Raw genomic sequence first — 19,732 nt, 5'->3', positions numbered from 1 at the left:
TATCGAGGGGGTTGGAAAAAAAAAATAAAGACTATAGAACAAATACTAAATAAATACACTAATGGGACTAAAAAAATAATTGTAGCAGATTATGTGAAATAAATCAAATTACAGCAATATCAATGGCGATATTTCACTAGCATAGAAGTCTGAATACCGCAATGATCCCTGTTTCAGTCTCTCTTCATGTTGTTACCTCAATCTGGAACAAGCAACACTGAGTGCCTAATTTGGCCTGATAATTTTCAGCCATAGAGTAATGGAGAAAATGAAAAGAAATGTCCTTTATTTGCAAACTGAAAAAGTTACATTGAGTAGAAAGACCTCCAAAATACCATCTCTACTTTTCATGCTGACAGTAAAAGATATTCTAAACCTGCATTTGGTCAATTTATTCAAATATGCAACTCAGATCCTGAATTCTGAGATCTTATACTCAGAATTCTCAAAAGCTCTATTTAAACACACTTTTTTCCCCCCTCCTCCCAACTGCACTTTAAATTAAAAGTTCAAATTTCAATATGCATCTATTGCCAAAGAAAATAAAAATTCAAATACAAGTGTAATATAAGTAAATCTCTGCCCAGAGGCAAAATGATTGGTTTATCAATTGCCATCAAACTACTGGTTTCCTTCCACTGCTGGATCTTCAATGTTTCTCTTAGACTCTTATTTTTCCCCACACAAATTTCTTCCAAATCTTCTCCAATTCTTCAATTGTTTTATTTCAAATTTTAAAAACATTTAAGTTTTCCTTTTATTTGGATGTTATCTAGCCATGACTCAAAATACAGCAAACAAATGTCAAATTTGAAATACAATAAAATATAAAACAAAACATTTCATATACAAAATATTAAATTATTCATTCTTATATATAGCTCTTGCTTTAATGTCTTTGAGGCTGTCACAGAAACCGCTGTAAAGCCTGAAGAAAGCAGAATTTGCTACATAATTTAATCAGGCTTTCTGCACAGTGTGGATTACAGTATGCTTGACAAATACAAAAACACCACCCTGCAATTTACTGTTTCATGAAGAAAGATGTTTTAATTTTCAGATGCATAAGCAAAGGAGCAAAATTACATTTCTCCAATAAACATTTACCTTAAATTTCTTAATTGCCATTTTACATCTTCTTTGCCCTGAACAGTAAACGTTCCATAATTTGCTTTCCTGTTGTAATACAGCAGAAGTTATGAAAAAAAAAAAAAATACTTTAGCCATCCCGTTGAAGACAAATTTTTAAATAGTCAGTACATATCCTTTACTCAGATTAATATCCAATGGTTTGCAATGAGACATAATTGAATGACAAATAAAAAAATAAGCATTACTTGCTCATACTGGAATTCTGTATTGCTGGAGAAGAAATTGCTTGCTCTGAGCTACAATTCAAGAGGAAAAGCCAAATCTTCAAGTCATAGCTAAACCATCACTTCCTGACAAATTACATTAGCATTTAACAGAAAGAGTTTGCATTAGCAGACTGTCACTAACTCTTAAGATTTCTCCAATCACCATTTACCATTACTAAATCCTTAACCAACAAATGCATAATTGTTTATGCTTTAAGGGTCCTGCCAAGCTCTTAATGGAGTTTCATGGATCAGCAGTTTTCCACATGTCTTATTTTGGGAATCAATGGACTGCAGGCCATAACACCTGTTCACCTTACAGAAACTGAGCTAGGATTTATATTTACAGTCTATCTACCAAGTCCTGAGATCAACACTGCCTAATGTCCTGAGATTGCTTCCACACTTCCTTTTATCAATGCAAAGGTTGTTTGTTTGCTTCTTTTGCCTTTTCTAACTAAACAAAATATTTTTGAAGACTGGTAATGTAATTCACGCTTCCCTTTCCTGCAACACACACACAGTTTTAGCAGAGCCTCTGTCTAGAGTAGCTAAACATTAACAACATTCTGTTCAAAACAGAGTGAATATTGCTATGGAATTACACACTGCAGCATTGCACAATATTTGCAACAAGTCTTGCCTTAACAAAACATCAAAAATTGGGCCCAAAGGTTCACTGAAGTCACAAATTAGCTTACAAAATTTTTATTAATGAGCATAATGTAAAAATAACTTAATTTGACTCTAAAATCTTAGATTGGCATTTAAATGGCTGGATGATAGTAACCCATTCTTTTATTTATAAAGCAACTTCAAATGAAATAGAAATTATAAGGCGCGCACACCAAAATCCAGCTGTGGTTAAATTACATGCTGACATTCTTGTTCTAACCCCCCTCAGGAGCCATGGGTAATACAGAGAGAAGAGCACTGGCTTTAGGCTGGCGACTAAATATCTCCTCTAAGTCCTGGACTCTCTCACTGCTAACATGGGCTTGAACCTGAGCTCCTGCTCCTTCATTCTGAGCAAGCACTTTAGCTGATTCTCTTTTCCAGAGACACACCCTTTGGAAATCCCAACACTCTCTAGACATTTAAAATTACATTTCTCCTAAACACAGGAAAGTGAAGACAAATGTATTTAAATAGGGTTAGCTGTCTGCATGACAGATCAATCATCAAAACTTTCCTGTTTGACTGTAGGATCTCTTAAGGTGGGATAATTGTTTCACAAGGGAGGAAGTACATTTCTGGTTAGTGCCCTTCTGGTCAATAAGCAAATAAGCAAAGCTTAACAAAGGCTGATGCACCTTTAAAGGCAGAAGTTAAAATGCATATGAATACTAGAGTCCCTTCTCCAGCAACCAGAAAAATAGAAGGAACTGCATGAACTAGAATAGTGAATGGATCAGATGATCCAAACATAAATACTGAAAAGTTTATGGAACTAACAAGAAGCCCTAAGCTAATAAGCCTATGGAACATGCAGCTAGAAAAGATACTTCTTTCATAAATTCATTCAGTCTCCCACCTAGGAAAATCTAAGTGAAAGGATCTTGTCAGTACCTGGATCAGCTTGTTCAACTCATATTGCCACAACAGTTTTTAACTCCAGGAGATGCTTTGTGAGGTTTATGTACAGAAATACAGTTGGTTTCACTGGTATTACAGTGGCACAACACTGGCATTAACTTAGGCCTTCAGGTGGTAAGAACATGGTAATTCTCTATGAATGTACATTTACATCTAACATTAGGAAAAAATTCTTTACTGACACAGGTTGCCCAGAGGAGCCGTGGATGTGCCATCCCTGGAAGTGCTCAAGACCAGGTTGGATGGGGCTTGGAGCAAGCTGGTCTAGTGGCATTGGGGCTGGAATGGGATGGACTTTAAGGTCCCTCATTGCACAAACCATTCTATGACTCCAGATGGGTCATGAGAGGTGCAGGACCAGAGGTCAAAGGCTTAACTATTGATTAATGGAGGGAAGGTCCAAGGATTGCTGAAAACTCAAATGGTTCAGAGACATTTTCAGCTTTTGGAAACATGGTCTGGAAGGATTTTTTTTAATTTATAACATTTTAATTGTTAACAAATTTTACTCCCTGTGTATTCACAATGCAATTCAGCTTAAAAATGTATCACTAGAAAGATACTAAAATATATAAGAAATAGCAAATTATCTCACAGTTATTACTGCTTTATAAAGAGGAATAAAAATTATGAGGCTGTGCTAATTTTATGCTTCATTCTGCAGATGAATGAAGATTTTGTCTTAAAAACATTTGCATTCCTCTCCTTTAAAGCAATTTTCAATTTTGCTGGATGCAGCACAATTGCATCTACTCTTTCAGCTGCAATGGGTTGTTGAAATTGAGCTATTGCCCAGCACCTGCTCTTAGTCAGACAGCTGAAATCAGAGGTTAGGGGAAAAAATAAAGATTTTTTGTCATTGTAATGCAAGTCTCCTTTTAGCTTTGCTGCAGTCAGTGTTCAATTATGTTCTGTAACAACCTCCATTACTAGAGCCAGTGTTTTTCTGTTCTCTCTGCATATATTAACTTCCTTGTTCACACGTGAGATCCTTCTTAGCAAGGCAGAGTCTTAAGAGACATTTGCCCATAGGCTTCATGAGTCTCTATCTTTTATGGGCTGTTGAGGATCCTAGTGTTCAAATGCATCTTCATTTCGAATGCTTGAAAGGTAACTGATACAATAGAACTTAAATTATCTCCCAATGAAGGTCTGATAGGTCAAAATTAACCTGAAATTCCATCTACTCTGTTGAATACAAAGCATTGAACAAGTAACAATGAAGGGCTCCCACGTAATTTTTTATCCTATTTTTACAAGCTCTGAATCCTTCTCCCTCAGAATTTTTATCAGTTCACTGTGTAGCCCAGAAATTCAAGGCTTCATCAGAAGCAGGAATCAAGACCCTACATCTGTAGGAAGAAAGCCACAAAGATTTTGACCAGAAAGGCTCAGCCACAAATGGGAAGGAAGTAGCTGGTGTGAGGAGCTATTGGGAAGGCAGGAACAGGAGCCTTGCTTCTGAAGTAGGAAGTAAATGGACAGAGAGCTTTGAGACAGAGGTCAGAGGGTGAACAACATTGAAATTCAAGGTCTCAGGAAAAGGAAATCCAGAGCAGGAAGTACTGGGATGATTAGAGTGAGGATTTGAAAAGCCTGGAGCAGAAGATATTTTATTACAATATAAATCCATTATAATAAATTGACCTTGAAAAGAAAGGATATCATTAAGGTGAAAATGTTGGTGCCTCAAAATTTAGCATGTTATATAAGGGAAGAGAATAGAAAACAGAGTGTTGTAAACTTTTTAAAATTTAATTAAGAGTCTCAAATATTTTTCTTTTCCTTCTTCCTCCATAAAACCTCCAAGTCTTGGAGTCACATGGTTGAATCTTAGTTTTCAGCAAAAAGAAAAAAAATTCAGCTGTCATGCCATCAGAGAAAACCTTGAACATTCAAAGCCTAAAAAAAATAGGATATAAACCCAAACATTAACTTTTATTTTTTAATAAATCTCATTATTTGAATGTAATCTGTCTTGCAGTTTTTAACATAAGATACAGCATTAGTGAAAGCCTAGCATCTGCCTTCTAAGCAGACAGCAGCTAGAGATCCAAAAAAAGATCCCCAGCTGCTATCATAGTCATCATCAGCACATAATGACTGGCATGCTGGAATTGTGGGTAGCTCATTTAAAGCTGTCACATATTCATGTATTCTCTGTTTGACAGATTAACCCCTTCCCTGGGATGCAGGAGCACACTCAGTGCTCCTTCCCCGGCATCCAATCCCCCTGTGCAGGAGAGCACGACACCATCGCTCCAATAAGGGCACTCACAGCTAGGAAGGCTCAGGCCACAGAAAAGGCCACAACAAGCCTTCAGTGTGTCACAGACACTCCTCCATGGAGAGATCCAGACAACTTTCTGTGTTCCAGCTCCCTGATCAACCACCCACTATCTACTGCACTGGGGAGTATTATTAAAAATTAAATAAAGATTTCAGGGTTCCTTCCCAGTGCTTTTTCAAGTTTCCATGTGCACGAACAAGAAAATCAAGATTCAAGCTGGAATTTTTCCAGACATATGCAGAGTAATTACTCTCCGGAAATTCTCTTTATCTTCATCCTTGTGGATTTGAATGCATCCTTGAGAAATCTTTCCCTCCTTTCATATTCATCAGAAGAGAGGACATAGCAGTTCCAATTAGCTTACTCGAACCAAGTTTACATCTTGGAGAAGTACCTACCCTACATTTAGTAATTTGCTACTTTCCATTGATGCCACAACTGCCATCCATTTCTAACTTCCTCCCAGCGGAGGAAATCAGAAACAAATGGCAGATATTCCAGATCAGTCAGAAAGGGCTGTTGTAACTGCCAACAAATCCTTTGGCTGATTCAACCATTTTGTAATCATCTTATATTTCAGTGCACCGATTCTCAGCCAAAAAGCCTTCAGATCTGTGTGTCAGCCCCCACCACAAAAGAGCAAAATCTGAAGACCTGAACTATAATGGTGTTATCAACAGAGCTAGAGAAAGCATCCAAATTCTCACTTCTGTGCTAATAGCCCCGCTCTGAAGAGAAATAAAAGCTGGTTTTAGGGGATGCCAAATGAAGTAGCCCTCAAAATAGATGGAGTATCTATTTATTCCACTGCTTGGGGGAAGTGTAAAGAATGGAAATCTACAATAAAATTTACACATCCTTTCTTGCAGTTTTCACAGCTCTCCAGACATACCAATAAACATTCATAGTCAATCCTATAAGAATCTATGCGGATTTAAAAAGCTGCATGAACTCTGAATATTCATTCACAAGAAACTGCTGATGCCATTTTGTCACAATGCTTCCTTTTAGTAACAGAAGATTTTAAAAAGAACTGATGAAATACTTTGTATTTAAGAGATTTCTTACAGAAAAACCTACTAATTCCTTTTCCTCAACATTAATGCCCTCCTGAGAAGCACTGCTTACTCCAAAGAAATCTACAGCTCTTCCACAGTAGCTTTTATCAGGCAGCAGGTTCAAGTTACAGGTTGTAACCTTCTCAGTTCTGAACATACCCAGAATGTTTGCATAGACAGATGAACAACTGTGGAAACAAGTCCTAGTAATATTAGTGAACTCTGCCTCAGAAAAAAATCACTTTATAACAGGTATGCTCTGTGAAGAAGATAATGAAGTGACCTATGCAGTGCCTGACAGAATCTGGAACATCAACCATACCTCAGTCTAAAAGAGTGCACAACCTCAGTTTAATCCCCTTTGTAAAGCCTTACCTGGGGTCTGAAATTCCTTGCCACTCCTGCTGGAGATGCAGTTCCACCATTGCTGCAGAAGGCAGCCAGATGAAATGCGAGCCACACCCGACACGTGCAGTTCAACTGCTGGTTTAAGGGAATGGGACTTCAAATTTCAGGGTCTTGTGGCTGTCAGGTAAACTTTTCCTGCTCACATGAGAGAAGGGGCACTTCCCACTCAAAATAATCTTATTTTGTTTGAGGGAAGAATTAAATGTGTGAATGAAAAGAGTGTTCTGTTCCTCCTGAGATGCTAAATACAGGATTTAACCTAATAAACACATCTCTAGGGTAAGGCCATCACCCTCTGTTGTTGGGGGGTTTTTTTGTTTAAATCCACAGGGTTCCTCTTCCCCTCTTTCTCACGTATTCAAGATGAGAGAAGCTTCAGTGAGCACAGCTACCAGCATTCCAATTTATTCGGCAGCAACCCCTGTGGACTGCTAACAGCAGACTGCGATTCTGTTTGGATTACAAGGTGCAGATAAGTAATTCCATCCTTAATCTATCACTGTCAATGCTGGTAGGGGAACAATTTATACCTGTGAGAAGTCAGGCAGAGGAAAAGATAGATTGGGTAAAAAAAAATTAAAAATATCGTGGGGTAGAAGGACAGAAGAAATAGAGAGGATACAAGTCCATTAAGAGTTCTGTGCACACATGCATGCAGAGGTAGGAAATGAGGGAATGGGATAAAGGAACAGGGTGCTAATACGAAAGCAGCAAGCAGGAAGGAGATTCCAGATCCCAAGCAGAAATTTTCTGTAGCAATGAAAATCTCACTTCCAACATAATCTATGCCTTCCATTGCAGTGATCCCAGTGTAAAATGCCAGGGATGTTTGTGACCTCTGTAAATGCTGATGGATACCACCACACTGCAGCCACGATCAATAAACCTCAAGTACATCATAATGAAGCCTCAAAGCCTTCGCTTGGAGACCTGTCAGTAAACTGGGGCAATATTACAGATAGACAACAAAGGATAATGCAAAGATTGCAAAAATGGAACAACGCAGAGGCAAGTGAATTTCCTGGAGGATGGAGTGGAAGGCAAAAAGATGAAAGAGGAGGTAAGCTATTTAGACATAAGTGATGGAGAACATCAATAGCCCACGTCTGTTTTATGTGATGGAGGACTTGGGGATGGAAAACACAGAAAGTAGTAATGAGACCTGGGATTAATTTTTCTTTTCCCTTTTAAAGGAACAGGAGGGACTCCATCACTTATTTTACTACAAGTCATTATCCACAATTGCAGTCTTCCCATTCAGGCTAGTGAAGTCTTGTTCATGTTTTTATCAAAGTAACAATGTTATTTTATGTGCCTATAGAAGACTCCTTTGATTCAGCTGTAGGTTCTCATTCATTTTATGTTATTTGCATGCCTGCATAGACATGTCACAGGTTTTATCCCAGGAAAGGTAAAAGAACTGCCTTCTAAGCAGTTACATTAAAAAAAAAATGTTGACATTAAAATAAAACTTGGAAAACTTTATTTTTGACCCTTGGAATGTCCAGTGTTAAGACCCAAATACAGATGCATTATTGATTACTTTGTTCTTCCCAAGCTTACTCACTGCTTTCCACAGTTCGCACGTTCTGTGTTCCAGAATAAACAACCCAAAGTGCAGCCAAGCGAAGTTCATACCCTAAAAAAGTAGGGTGTAGGTATAAAAAGGTATGGATTGCTATTAATGGCATGCTTTCTGATGGCACAGATCTTTCAAAGAGGTTGCAAGGAGGGAAAAACCCAGGAAGATTCGTGGTTCCCTTTTTCAGCTTCCACGCAAACCCACTCGCTTGGACTGCTTAAGGAAGGCAGAAAATCAGTTCAAAGAATAAAAATAGGGTGTAGAAATAGTTCAATAGTAGCCAAGGGAGAGCTTCATAGAAATATTTTAAAAGTAAGAGAAAACAAATAAAGAAATTAACCTACTGCAGTGTGAAAGGCTATAAAAATTGACAAAGAGAGGGGGGGGAAAGAGGAGAAAGCAGCTAAGAAACCAACAAACAAGAGAAGTTTCTCCGTGAGGACATTAACACGGCCAACGCAAGGAAAAGTGTGCAGCGGAGGGAAGGAGGGGGGGATCAGCTGCTGGCCCGGCCAGGGAAGGAGCGCAGCTCCACTCCCACAGGGTGACAGCGGCCTCACAAACCGCCTGTTCCCGCCGTGCTGACCCGGCTGCGTGGCCGACCTTGAAGCTGCGGCAGCAAAACTCGGAGCCCGGCGCAGCCGCGGCTCCCGCGCCGAGCCCTGAGGGAAGCGTGACCCAAATGCGGGGGCCGGGCGCGAGGGACGCGCAGGCCGGGCCAGGCCGAGCTCCCGCCGCGCGCATGCGCAGCAAGGCGCACGGAGCCAGGGCCCTTCCGCACGGAACATCGCCTTCCGCGGCCTCACGGGCAGGAAGTGGGAGCTTCTCCCCCCGCTCGCCTCTTCCCGCCTTGGGGCTGCCGCAGCTCCCTGCCCGTAACTTTTATCATTTTTCTGCCGTGCCCCCAGAGGGTCATTTCAGCCCCGTGGTGCAGGGCCCCTGTGTTCTACCCAATAACAAGCCGGCCTTCGCTGACGTCCTTAGTTGCCAGGCAGAATTCCCCTTCGTGCCGCCCGTACCGCCGCGGCGCCACCGGGAGGGGCGGGGCGTCTACTTTGATTGACAGTACGGCTAGGGGCGGGGAGGAAGGCCAGAACCAATAATAACTGTGGATGTCCTTGATGAGCAGGGCCCGCAGCCAATGGGGATGGGCGGGTGGTCGCTCCGTTGCCAGGGCCACGCGGTTGCCAAGGCCGCGGCTCAACGCGGTGGCGGCCCCGCCGCCGCCGTCCGGGCCCGCCGCCGCCACCTGCCCCGGGCCGGCGCCATGGTGAAGCTCGCTGCCAAGTGCCTGCTGGCAGGTGAGTCTGGCCCGCCCTCTCCCATCCACCCCGCTGGCCGCAGCGGACTCTAGAGCGGGCGCCGTGGGGTAGGGCGAGGCCGACGGCGCAGGCGACCCGGCCTCCCACAGCCCCTCGTGGAGGGGCCGCCACGCCGGAGAAGAGGTGGGGAAAGAGGCAGCGGGACATAAGTGAGGATCTCGGCTGCTTGGGGACGGGAACAGTGGGAGTCGCGTGTGTCATTACCGCTTGGTACCCGCCCCCGTCTGCCACGTGGAGTCGAGCTGTGCCCAGAGAGGGTGTGAGGTGTAGTTGGATCGGCTGAAATCCAAAGACAGGATCTGAAAAAGGAAAAAAACCCCAAACCCAAACCAAAAAGAGTATTTCTGTAGTATGGAAAGGTGGGCACAGAGACTGGAGAAAGCGTGAAGGGAGCAGGGTGCAGCTGAGTCCTGCCTCATTTGTGAGTCTTGCTTTGGGCTGATGGGAAAACTTCATGTCAGAAATTAGGATGATGCTGAGAGTATGGTAGAAAGGTAAAGCCTAAACAAAGAGTAGAAGGATGAAGCATGAGCACTTCACAGTTGCATCTTTTTCGCTAAACAATTTGGAGGCTAACCTGCGGAAAAAAATGAAGTGAAGACACCAGTTTGTTTAGTCAGGATGGATTATGGAGGTGCTGAAAGTAAGTACAGCTGGCTGTCCACATATTGTGAAAAAAAACTTTAATTTTTCCCCTCCCTCTACATTGAAGCTCTGCGCAGCCTCAGCCAAAAGCACAAATCCATAAAACCTTTGTGTGCAGTCAACTCCCAGGTTTAATTCTTCATTCCAAATTATTTCATACAGAATAAAATGTTTGCCTTTTTTAACCTCAGAAGCATCTGACCATCAGCTCACACAAAACCAGATGTGCTCTTTGGCAAAGGCAAAAGAATTAATCTCCCTTGTGGCACTGCTGCTGTGAACAGTATGAGTATCTTGCCTGTCTTCTACACTTGAAACGTAGGCATCATTTCCAATTTGGAAATTTCCTGCTCCCAATATACTGGCTTTGCTGAAATCTATCCAGTTTTGTTGTTCAGTGTTACCAAAGGCCAATTCCACGACCATTTTAAATTCACATAATTTTTCTTTGGATGACCTGTTTATGTCCTTAATCCTTATTGGGTCTGGAGCAGCCTTTTCAATTCTGTTCACAGCACAAAGAATAGGAAGGTCCTATCCCGTATGTCATTCTTCCATGTGCTACAATAATATCCATGTATTATTAAAAGTAATAAATTCATGAAGCAGACCAGGCAAAATAGAACCTCTGTTGCAGAAAAAAAACACTGCAGTGAAAGGGACCTAAGATATGAGTAACCACGACAACCTAAAGGAAACAAGAAATTGCAATTATGTAGATAGGAGCAAACCCATCAGAAATGGAACTGGGAGCTCTTGTGGACTTATAGAAATGGTAATAAAGAGCCAGTGACACAGAATTCGGAGGGACACCAAGGTCAGAGAGAAGAGGGGAAAAGGGCTCTTATTAGCAAAACAGAGACTATTAAATTGACAATAGAAGTCGATTCCTGTGTTATCTCAAGGGTCACCAAGAGTAAAGTACCTGTTGTCTGAGCTTACTTTGGAGACACTACATGAAGGTTTTCATTGCAGAGAAACAACCAGCAGTAGCAGGCAGTTTTGACACATGAGACTAAACTGAAAAGGACAAGGAAACTTTGTGTGAGTGTACTGGTGTGATAGACTAAAGAGGATGGCAAAGAATAGAAAGAGGGAAGAAACACCTGGGGCTGTCAAGTGAAAGAAAGGCAACGCATTAGTTAAGAATTTGTGCTGGCTGATGCCTGCACAGTTTGGAGCAATGTGTGCCTCTCTATCTCATTTTACAAAGACAGATCTAATTGTCTATTGAAATACAGAATAGCTCACTTAGAACAGAGTGTTGTCTTCCGCACAGGCTTGAGCTGATCAGAGAACAAACAAGCTGACTTACCAGATTTTCCTGTCTAAATATTATGAGCCCAACTCAGCTTAAAGTAAGCAAGCATGCTAAAAATGTTTAAACAAGAACTACATTTGGTTAATGCATCTAGGGGTAATTGTCATTATCCAAAACACCTTTCCTCCTCTGTAATAGTATGTGAGCAGAAAGCTTTACCAATTTCCTTCAAAACACCATTAGGAAGCCATAACAGAGTCAAAAATATACTCCTTTCTTGGTTTATTCATTAACAACATAATGTAAAATACCTCCTTTCTGGCTTTATTTATTAAGAACATAATGTGAAAGACTTGTATTCCAGGCTTGGCTGTTATGAGTGTGCCTTTAAGGGTAAAGCTTTAATCACTGAGGTGTTTAATTACTGGCTCCTATCCTTTTAACTATGCAGGCTAGCAAGACATTATGTGGAGAAATGATAAGCTCTTTGGAAGCATTAAGGCTTTGTTTAGAAAGGGGTATGATTTATGGTTTTTTCCATGTAGTAATACAGGCATATGTGAGCTCTGCAGAGCCTGAGGAAATGGCCTGAAGTTGTGTCAGAGGAGGTTTAGGCTGGATATCAGGAAAAGGTTCTTCACCCAGAGGGTGACTGGGCTCTGTAACAGCTCTCCAGGGAAGCGGTCACAGCAACAAGCCTGGCAGAGTTCAAGAAGCATTTGGGCAGTATTCTTGGGCACATGGTGTGACTCTTGGGTATGGTCCTGTGCAGGGCCAGGACCCCGTGATCCTTGTGGGTCCCTTCCAATTCAGTGTATTTGGTGATCCTGTGATTGCTTTGGATCTCACAGAGTTTTGTAAGAGCAGGCCAAAGCAGGCAGCTGCCAGGTTTGTCTGATGTGTGCAAGCCATATCAGAAAGCCTTGGTTCTAGAGGAGCAGAAGCCAAAGCCCCTTGCTTTCCCTTCTACACAGGGATGAATCAGCAGGCTCTTCTATCCAGCCATGTGCTTTCTCCCTGACATTTGCTTCTGTTATGCCCAGGATGCAACTAATGAGCCACCAGCAGTATTGAGTCAGCAAGAGTTGCTCTCTTAGCAGGGTCAGCAAGAAGAGTTCATTGAAAAACATTACCAGCTTAAGCAGCTTTGTCTCAGTATATAACAAGGATTTGAGTCTGGGGAAATGGATAACCTAAGGAGAGGAAATAGCCTCCTAGGAAGCCCAGTCCCTTATCACATTGCAATTTTCGCTACATGGTAACATATCTGGGAAATTTTAATTCCTGGGTAAGGGCTGTGGAGTAGGCATGAAGTTCAGAACAAACAGCAGTTCCACCCTGATCTGGCAGTTCTTTGCTGTTGTGTATAGGTCAAAAATCAGGTGTCAGCCACTAGTACACATAATGGCAATATTCATTTAATTGTGTGGGTATTACCTTTTAGATAGTTTTGTGTTTCATGGGACACTTAAATTGCCTGTATTCAGAGTTAGAGCATCTAGGCTCTTACAACATGTGATAATAACAAAACTGAGGAAAAATAAGATTCTTAAGTATGAAACAAAAATATTTTATATTTTTTGTTTTGCAGGAGATCCAGCTGTGGGCAAGAGTGCTTTAGCCCAGATGTTTCGCAGCGATGGGGCTCATTTTCAGAAGAACTACACACTGGTAAGCATATAACAGGCTCGGACTGCTGTCTAATATTTTTCTAAGATGAACAGGAAAACTGAGAGGCCTAGAACAAAATAAATATGATTTTAAGCTGAGGCATTCAAGGTGGGATCTTAGAGGATTTTCTTTCTTACACCCTAGATTCTAAAGAGAAAAATTTAACGTTCTGTAAGTCTGCATTATGTAGGTGCTGTTGAAACTTAACGTAGAATAATTTAGTTAATCTTGTGATTTTCCTGCTGAACCAATGTTTTCATAAGGTTTTGTGGTGTTAGAGAGCTCCCCCCTTTAGGGACTACTCTATGAAAAAACACTGCTGAAGGAGAAAGCTTTTAATTCCAACTATTAAATGTGCATGTGGACAGTGCGCTTATCGCTGTGCAAACACCAAGATGTGCTGCATAGCCCCAAGATAATTATAATCTACAGAAACTGTTCCCAGATGAAGAGGATACAGTTTGCAGTCTTTCAGTGTAAGAATCAATGGTGATGACTAATCAGAAGCAGGATAAAAATAAAAGTAAATATAAGTAAAGTAAAAAAAGGAAAATATGAGTGTGGAGGAAAAAAACCCTAAAATATGTTTGTTCATTGAAATAAAGATGGAAACCAGAATTTAAGGATAGAAATAGAACAAGCAAATGAGCTACAAAGCAGAATAAGATAAAAAGTGGAAGAAGCACAAATAATCTCAGTCCCATATGTTAGCTCATCACATGGTTAGTGCAAAACGTTCTAAGGCGTGCGTTAGAGCGGCAGTGTGAGAGTGAACGTAGAACTTCAGACTTCAGCTAATACTCTGAGCTGTATAGAAGGAAATCTCTTTGGTTTTCCTCCTTTTTCCTCCTTCTGAGCAAATCTACAAGTCTTTGACATATTGTTGAGATTAGGTTACCAGAGCTAGAAGGAATATTGCTGAGTTTCCAGCGGTCTGTGTTTGATGGAATCGTAATGATTCACAAGAATTGCCTCAATCCAGTGCATGGTTGGTATGCAGTTGGACAGGCTCTTGAAAACTCTCCTGATCCTCATTTTCCTGATTCTTCTTGACAGACAGCGGGCATAGAACTGTTGGTGAAGGCTGTATCAGTTCCAGAGACAAGTGATAGTGTGGTGAGTTTTTCTGTGACATAAATAGGGTCAGAAAGAGACGTCCAGAACTCAAGCCCCACACGAGTCTCATTCTGGTGGAAGATCACTATGCATGTTCATAGGGCAATTAAGTTATATTAAGGAAATGAGGCTGACCATGTATAATTGCTGATACTTAAGGGTTAGTTTAATCTTAAAAATGTAATTTCTATATGCTTGTATCCAACACAACATTTTAAACCAAAGTTATTGCCAGCTTTGTTGAGATTTTATTCTATCCTTTGGGGCACTCAGGTTTAGTTCACGATTCTTGGAACTACAGAAGCTGAAGCTTATCTGTTATTTTTCCTTAATGCCTTATACTCCCACTAATGGAATGTATATAATTTTGTATAAGTAAAGGTTAGTGTCCCACTCCACATATTCTGTTTCCAGTAGGGATGGAAACTAGATTTCGGGCCTTGGAAGTAACTCGTTTACTGCTTGTATTTATAAAATGGCTATTTATTTTCTCATACTATCTGGAGTTTTCTCAGTGCAGGCATCCTGGTTTAGGGCAAACCTCCAAATGGAGTCCCTCTAGAAAAGCAGATTCCAGCAGCCCCTCCTCCAACTGGTTCGGGAAAAGATTTCCTTGGAGAAAAGTGGAAAAAAATGTTTTTTAACAAGCAAACTATTCACAAGCATGAAAAATGAATAATATTAAATAATGAAACCTCTTGCTGTTCTGTAGGGATGGCAGATTCAGAAAGTCCTTGTCATGGGGTGTAGCTCAGCTCACTCAGTCTCTTATCTGTCCCTTCAGTTCTGGAATGCAACCTCCCAGCCCCTGGTGGGCCACAGGCGTGAGCTCCCAGTGTTCTTCTGGGTTTTCAGTCCAGAGTGGGTTTGAACAGTTCCAAGCAAAAGAAAAAAAAACACAGTCCAGGGTACTTCTCTGCCTCAGCTAGCTAAAAACTAACTAAATGCAAAGGAGAGCTCTGTCCCACTGTCTGTCCATGCTGTCCATGCTGCAGGCAGCACAGTCTGGGAGCAAGATGTGGTGGAGTGAGTGCAGTTTCTGGTAACAAACTCCTAACTTTTCTCCTGCTTTGCTCTCAGAACCAGTATCAAAGGTGCAGAGCTCAATGTCCAGCATAAACAGGACAACTGGGGATACAAGCATCATAAAGGACATCCCCAGGACAGTGGGGAATTTGTCCCTTAGAGACATGGCACTGCTTTACTGAATAAAATGCTGGACTTACAAGTTGCAGTATTTATTTCCAAAGCCTTTCCCTACACTGCATTTTTCTTGGCAAGAGCCTTCTTTCTGTTTCCGCTTTCAGGAATTCTTCATTTTTGACTCTGCAGGAAAAGATCTATTTTCTGAAATGCTGGAGAAACTGGTAAGTCTTATGTAACAGTCCTCTTCTTCCAAAGAAGTGCTTTTGCTTTGAAGATCTGAGCTCCCCACTCTGGCAGATGTAGCAAACTTTGTCTTTAGTGTAAACGGGAGCAATTACCTCAGTTGCCAATGCATCCTGTTCTACCTCTCTAAAACTTGTATAAGTACTGGAAGAAATACTTTCCAAAGAAAGGAAAGCAGATAGGCAGTTTTCTTACAAAAGAAATAGGGAATATTAACTGAGAATTTCTGTGTACTGTTGTTTAAAGTTATTTTTATTTCTTAGAAAAACATCTGTTTTGCTGCAACTTCAACAGTGGGAGGGCTTTTTTTTGTGTTACAGTGATGTGTTTGATCCAACAGAATTTGTTCTTGTCCTTGAGCATAATCCTGCCCTTGGGTTTTTTCCTTCACATATTTGTGACCTTCCCTGTACAGTTCTCTACTTCTACTGTGTTATCTCAATTTGAGAAGCAGAATCAGTTAATTAATGTGAGCTTTCATAAAATGGCTAAGTCAACCTAATGGTTCATTGTCTACAAGAGCAATTCCACTTTTACACTTGCACTAGATCTGGTTTGCAAGGGACTTCTCTAGAAGCTGGTTCAGCTTCTCAAAGTGGAAGAAAACCTTTCTACTTTTTTTCCAGGACTAATTTTGTGCTGATTCAGCATGAAAAATCAGCTTCCCTGGAGATCAGATGAGTGCCAGAGCTGATACAAGTAAAGGGGCAGGACTGCCCAGACACAACTAGGGAGGAAAGCAAGACCATCTCTCCCAATGTCAGTGATTTAGTAGGGTCAACTGAAATGTGAAACCTCAGCCAAGGCATAGGATTCCTGGGTGTTAGGCTTTTTATTTTCATCTTAGCAGCTGTGTTTGCCATGTTTACAGCCTGGCTGTTGACCTCATCAGTTTCATTAGAGCTGACAGCGTTCCTTTCTTGCTGTGCAGTGGGAGCAACCCAACGTCCTGTGCCTTGTGTATGATGTCACTAATGAGCAATCCTTCAACAACTGCAGCAAATGGTTGGAGAAGGTGAGGGCTCAAGCAGTTGGGATGCACATCCCAGGTAAGAATGGGGTGTGATTCTTGTTACCTACTCCCCTCTTGTATGACAGCAGTTGTTTCTGTTGAGCTGTGGAATAGAGCATTTATTTTAAGTCGGAGCAGACATGGATTCCTCTAGCTCCTTTGCTTTTATCAAAAAGCAGATAAGGCTTGAATATGTTTCTTTTTTGGAATATTTTCTAGGTAGTTATATTCTCCACACCTTGAACTTTTTAAGCTACTTCTGAAAATGTTCCAGTATTTATGGCTTACAAGTCAGCATTGATGAGCCGTGTTTTTTTCCTTTTCTTTCATGTCTTTCTTTCTGTAGGTGTCTTAGTGGGGAATAAAACAGACCTAGCTGATCGTCGAGTTGTGGAACAGGAACAAGCACAGGAGTGGGCTGAGAAACATGGCCTGGAATACTGTGAGATGTCAGTGGTGAGTATCTGCTCCTTTCACCATCTGTGCAAGGAGATGTTTGTAAAGTTATCTTCTCTTTCAGGCAGAGAAAGATAACTGGGGACTCTCCTCCCCTCGTTTGTCATCTAACTCAGTTTTAATCCTTCTTTGGTGAAACAGAACAGAAATAGTCAAATGATTGTTCCATCTGCAATTCACAACTTTCTCCTTTCTTTACAGAAGGAAATGAAAAATTTTGAGGCCCCATTCCACATTCTGGCAAAATTATTCCACCAACTGTACAAAGAGAAAGTGGAAACTTTTCACTCACTAGCCTGACTGGTATGATTTATTTATCCTCTAAGCTTCTTCTAGTACTGAGAATCCTGCTGGATTGAATACAGAGAGAAGAAAAAATATGAGCTATTTGCTACTTCATGGTCATCCTCTGGTAATTCAAAATAAACTAGAAATAAGCAAGTGGAAAGACACTCTTCTGAAGCTGCTACCTCAGCATTCCTTTCATGTCTTCTAACTTGGTTCTCTGCTCATTGAAAATCTGCTAGGTTGGAGGAGGCGGAGAGTAAAAGGGGAGGACAGAATGGAAATTGCCAGCTCTTTGCTTTGATATCTTTTTGTCTGAACAGACTTCCTGCTGCTACAAGCAAGGATTTAGAGGTTTGGAAAAGCAGAGAGGAAGCTGACAGGATGTTTTTCGACTTAAGCCAGCCTTGATACATACACTGCAGGGCAGGACCGATTTGGCCCTACCCCCTGAAAAGCATTTTCAGGAGGAGGCTTACAGCCCTAAAATCAACACCTGGAGACTGAGATGTGTGGGGGCAGAGCTGGATTTAGGTGTGTTTCCAGGAGTGCCCAGAGTCGGAGGCCAGTTTTAACGGTGTTGCCCTTATCAGTTGTAGGACTGATATGCTGGTGACTAACGCATGTTTCTAATTTCCAGAATCTGTTTCTTTCCTTCGGCGTGGCTCACTGTCCCTGCCTGGTGGGAGCTGCGTCGCGTCCAACCGCTGTCGCTTGGTGACGCAGTGCCCTCTGCTGGTCCCAGGTCACAGGAGTTCTCCAGAGGCTGCCACCTCCCTTGGAGTGAGCCAGGAACGGCTTCCTGCAGCCGCATCCAAATTGGATAAACTGCAGAGTGGAGTCAAATTGCGAGAATACCTTTTCTATTTTAAAGATTAATCTAAAACTTATAAAAAATTGCCTTTTCTTCTAAATGTCTTTATCATCTTACATATTGTTGTGTCATTTTTGTCAGCTGAATTTGGCAATACCATTCTGATTAGGTGCAGTTCTCAATCTGAAAATCAGAGTCCTCTTATTAAAGTCTCTCTGCTTGTCATTGAATTTCAGATAAAAGACCATGGTTCTGATGTTGCTAGTGGAAACAGGACTAAGGAAATGAAAGTCAGCCTGGCTAAGTTACTCTGACTCAGCTGTGTCTGGCTAGAAGTTTCATATTAGAAAGGGTAAAAGCCTAGAGAGAGTTGCTCTTTTGTGTGCAGTACTGATGTTGCATATGTAAGAGTCTTTGCTAATGCAGTATGCAGAAGCACCTGTGGTGAGGTCCTGCCTTGTAACTGAGCCTAACACCAAGAATTGCAAAAATTTAACCATTATCTTCCAGATTATGGTAGACCCCCTTAGGCAAGGGAAGCTGAGTTTTGTAGAGACTAAGCACTGAGTGATTTTTCAGGCAGTCTTTTCAGGAATCTGTGTTTCAAGAGTTTTATATGTGTGGTTTATAATAACTTTTATGCCCAGTGCTAGGAAAAGTACATTAAATTTAACATAAGAAATATGGCTGCAGATGTTGCAGCAGAGTTTATGAAGCACTTCAAGAATCTGGAGAAGCACTGCCCTCATTTCACTGGCAACAGTGTGTTGATGCTGGGAACTCACTAGGGAGTATGAATACCAGTTAAAGAGGGTGAGTAGGAGCTCAATCTACAAGAAGTGAAAACAAGAGGTTCTTTTGCTAGAAGCCAACTCAAAAATGGCAGAACAAGGTGGGGGAACTCCTGCTTTCTCCAAAGAAGGAAGGGGTCCTCCATGAACTTAGGGTAACAAGAAGACTCACTCTTTTTAAAATTGGATTAGCATTACTGGCATTTGTGTCTTACATGGGTTGTCTTGTTAATCCTGGGTATTTTCTGTTGATTTACATAGGCTGTATAGATGCTTGCTTGCAGGTGCTGATGTCTCTGAATAGTAAGAATAAAAGCTATTTTGGATGCTGTGCTGATCTTGTTAAAGAACTAAAGAAGGTTTGTTTTTATTTGGTATTTCATTTCCCCCTGCTTCCATTGATGATGTGATCACAAAACAAGACACATATTTTTTCATATTGAAAATAACATAGCAGACGTGTATGTCACCTGTGACATTGTGTATCTAGGGGGGATGAATGCCTTGGGAATAGGTAATAAAATGAATTCTGTGCAATCTTTAACCAGGGAGCCCATCTCTCTGCACCTGAAGGACCTCCCATAAATTCAAATAAACACTCTGAAAGCACCAGTAAGATGAATACTGGTGAATGCTGTTTTATAAAATAAATGTAAAAGCTGGAGGAGCTCATTAAGG

General features: G+C 41.3%; 2 protein-coding genes across 6 annotated transcripts in view; one reads left to right on the top strand and one right to left on the bottom strand.

The window, feature by feature from the left end:
• Nucleotides 1-9,034, bottom strand: part of NCF4 (neutrophil cytosolic factor 4) — a 53,623-nt gene extending 44,589 nt beyond the window's left edge. The window contains exons 1-2 of one of the 3 annotated variants that reach the window (XM_086887368.1): nt 8,896-9,034; nt 6,678-6,785 (exon numbers count right to left, since the gene is read on the bottom strand). In XM_086887368.1, the coding sequence (XP_086743494.1) occupies nt 6,678-6,727 (50 nt within the window). In that variant the 5' untranslated portion in view covers nt 6,728-6,785; nt 8,896-9,034. Of the gene's footprint in view, nt 1-6,677 lie in introns of all 3 variants that reach the window. The other 2 variants (XM_086887365.1, XM_086887367.1) reach the window with 2 other exon arrangements.
• Nucleotides 9,001-19,409, top strand: IFT27 (intraflagellar transport 27). Of its 3 annotated transcripts, XR_002867725.2 has the most exons (9): nt 9,001-9,593; nt 13,112-13,191; nt 14,248-14,307; nt 15,615-15,674; nt 16,628-16,745; nt 17,055-17,164; nt 17,366-17,467; nt 17,773-17,983; nt 18,090-19,409. XR_002867725.2 is itself a non-coding variant. In XM_023935921.2 (8 exons), the coding sequence occupies exons 1-7, from the start codon at nt 9,434-9,436 to the stop codon at nt 17,462-17,464; spliced, it is 687 nt and encodes a 228-aa protein (XP_023791689.2). In that variant the 5' UTR covers nt 9,001-9,433; the 3' UTR covers nt 17,465-17,467; nt 18,090-19,409. The 3 variants fall into 3 exon arrangements, 1 of the variants encoding a protein (XP_023791689.2); XR_002867713.2 differs by having other exon boundaries at nt 17,366-17,983; XM_023935921.2 differs by lacking the exon at nt 17,773-17,983.
• The last annotated feature ends 323 nt before the right edge of the window (nt 19,410-19,732 follow it).

This window comes from Cyanistes caeruleus, chromosome 4 (genome assembly GCF_971803275.1).
Source record: "Cyanistes caeruleus chromosome 4, bCyaCae1.hap1.1, whole genome shotgun sequence".
Taxonomy (NCBI): domain Eukaryota; kingdom Metazoa; phylum Chordata; class Aves; order Passeriformes; family Paridae; genus Cyanistes; species Cyanistes caeruleus.
The sequence above is the reverse complement of the archived record's forward strand: the minus strand, read 5'-3'. Positions and strand labels throughout refer to the sequence as shown.

What these genes read in the sequence shown, in the direction of transcription:
- IFT27 (XM_023935921.2), top strand. Translation starts at nt 9,434, where the DNA reads ATGGGGATGGGCGGGTGGTCGCTCCGTTGCCAGGGCCACGCGGTTGCC. An exon ending in TGCCAAGTGCCTGCTGGCAG is followed by an intron (nt 9,594 to 13,111) that starts GTGAGTCTGGCC and finishes TTTGTTTTGCAG; the next exon opens with GAGATCCAGCTGTGGGCAAG. An exon ending in CAGAGACAAGTGATAGTGTG is followed by an intron (nt 14,308 to 15,614) that starts GTGAGTTTTTCT and finishes TTCCGCTTTCAG; the next exon opens with GAATTCTTCATTTTTGACTC.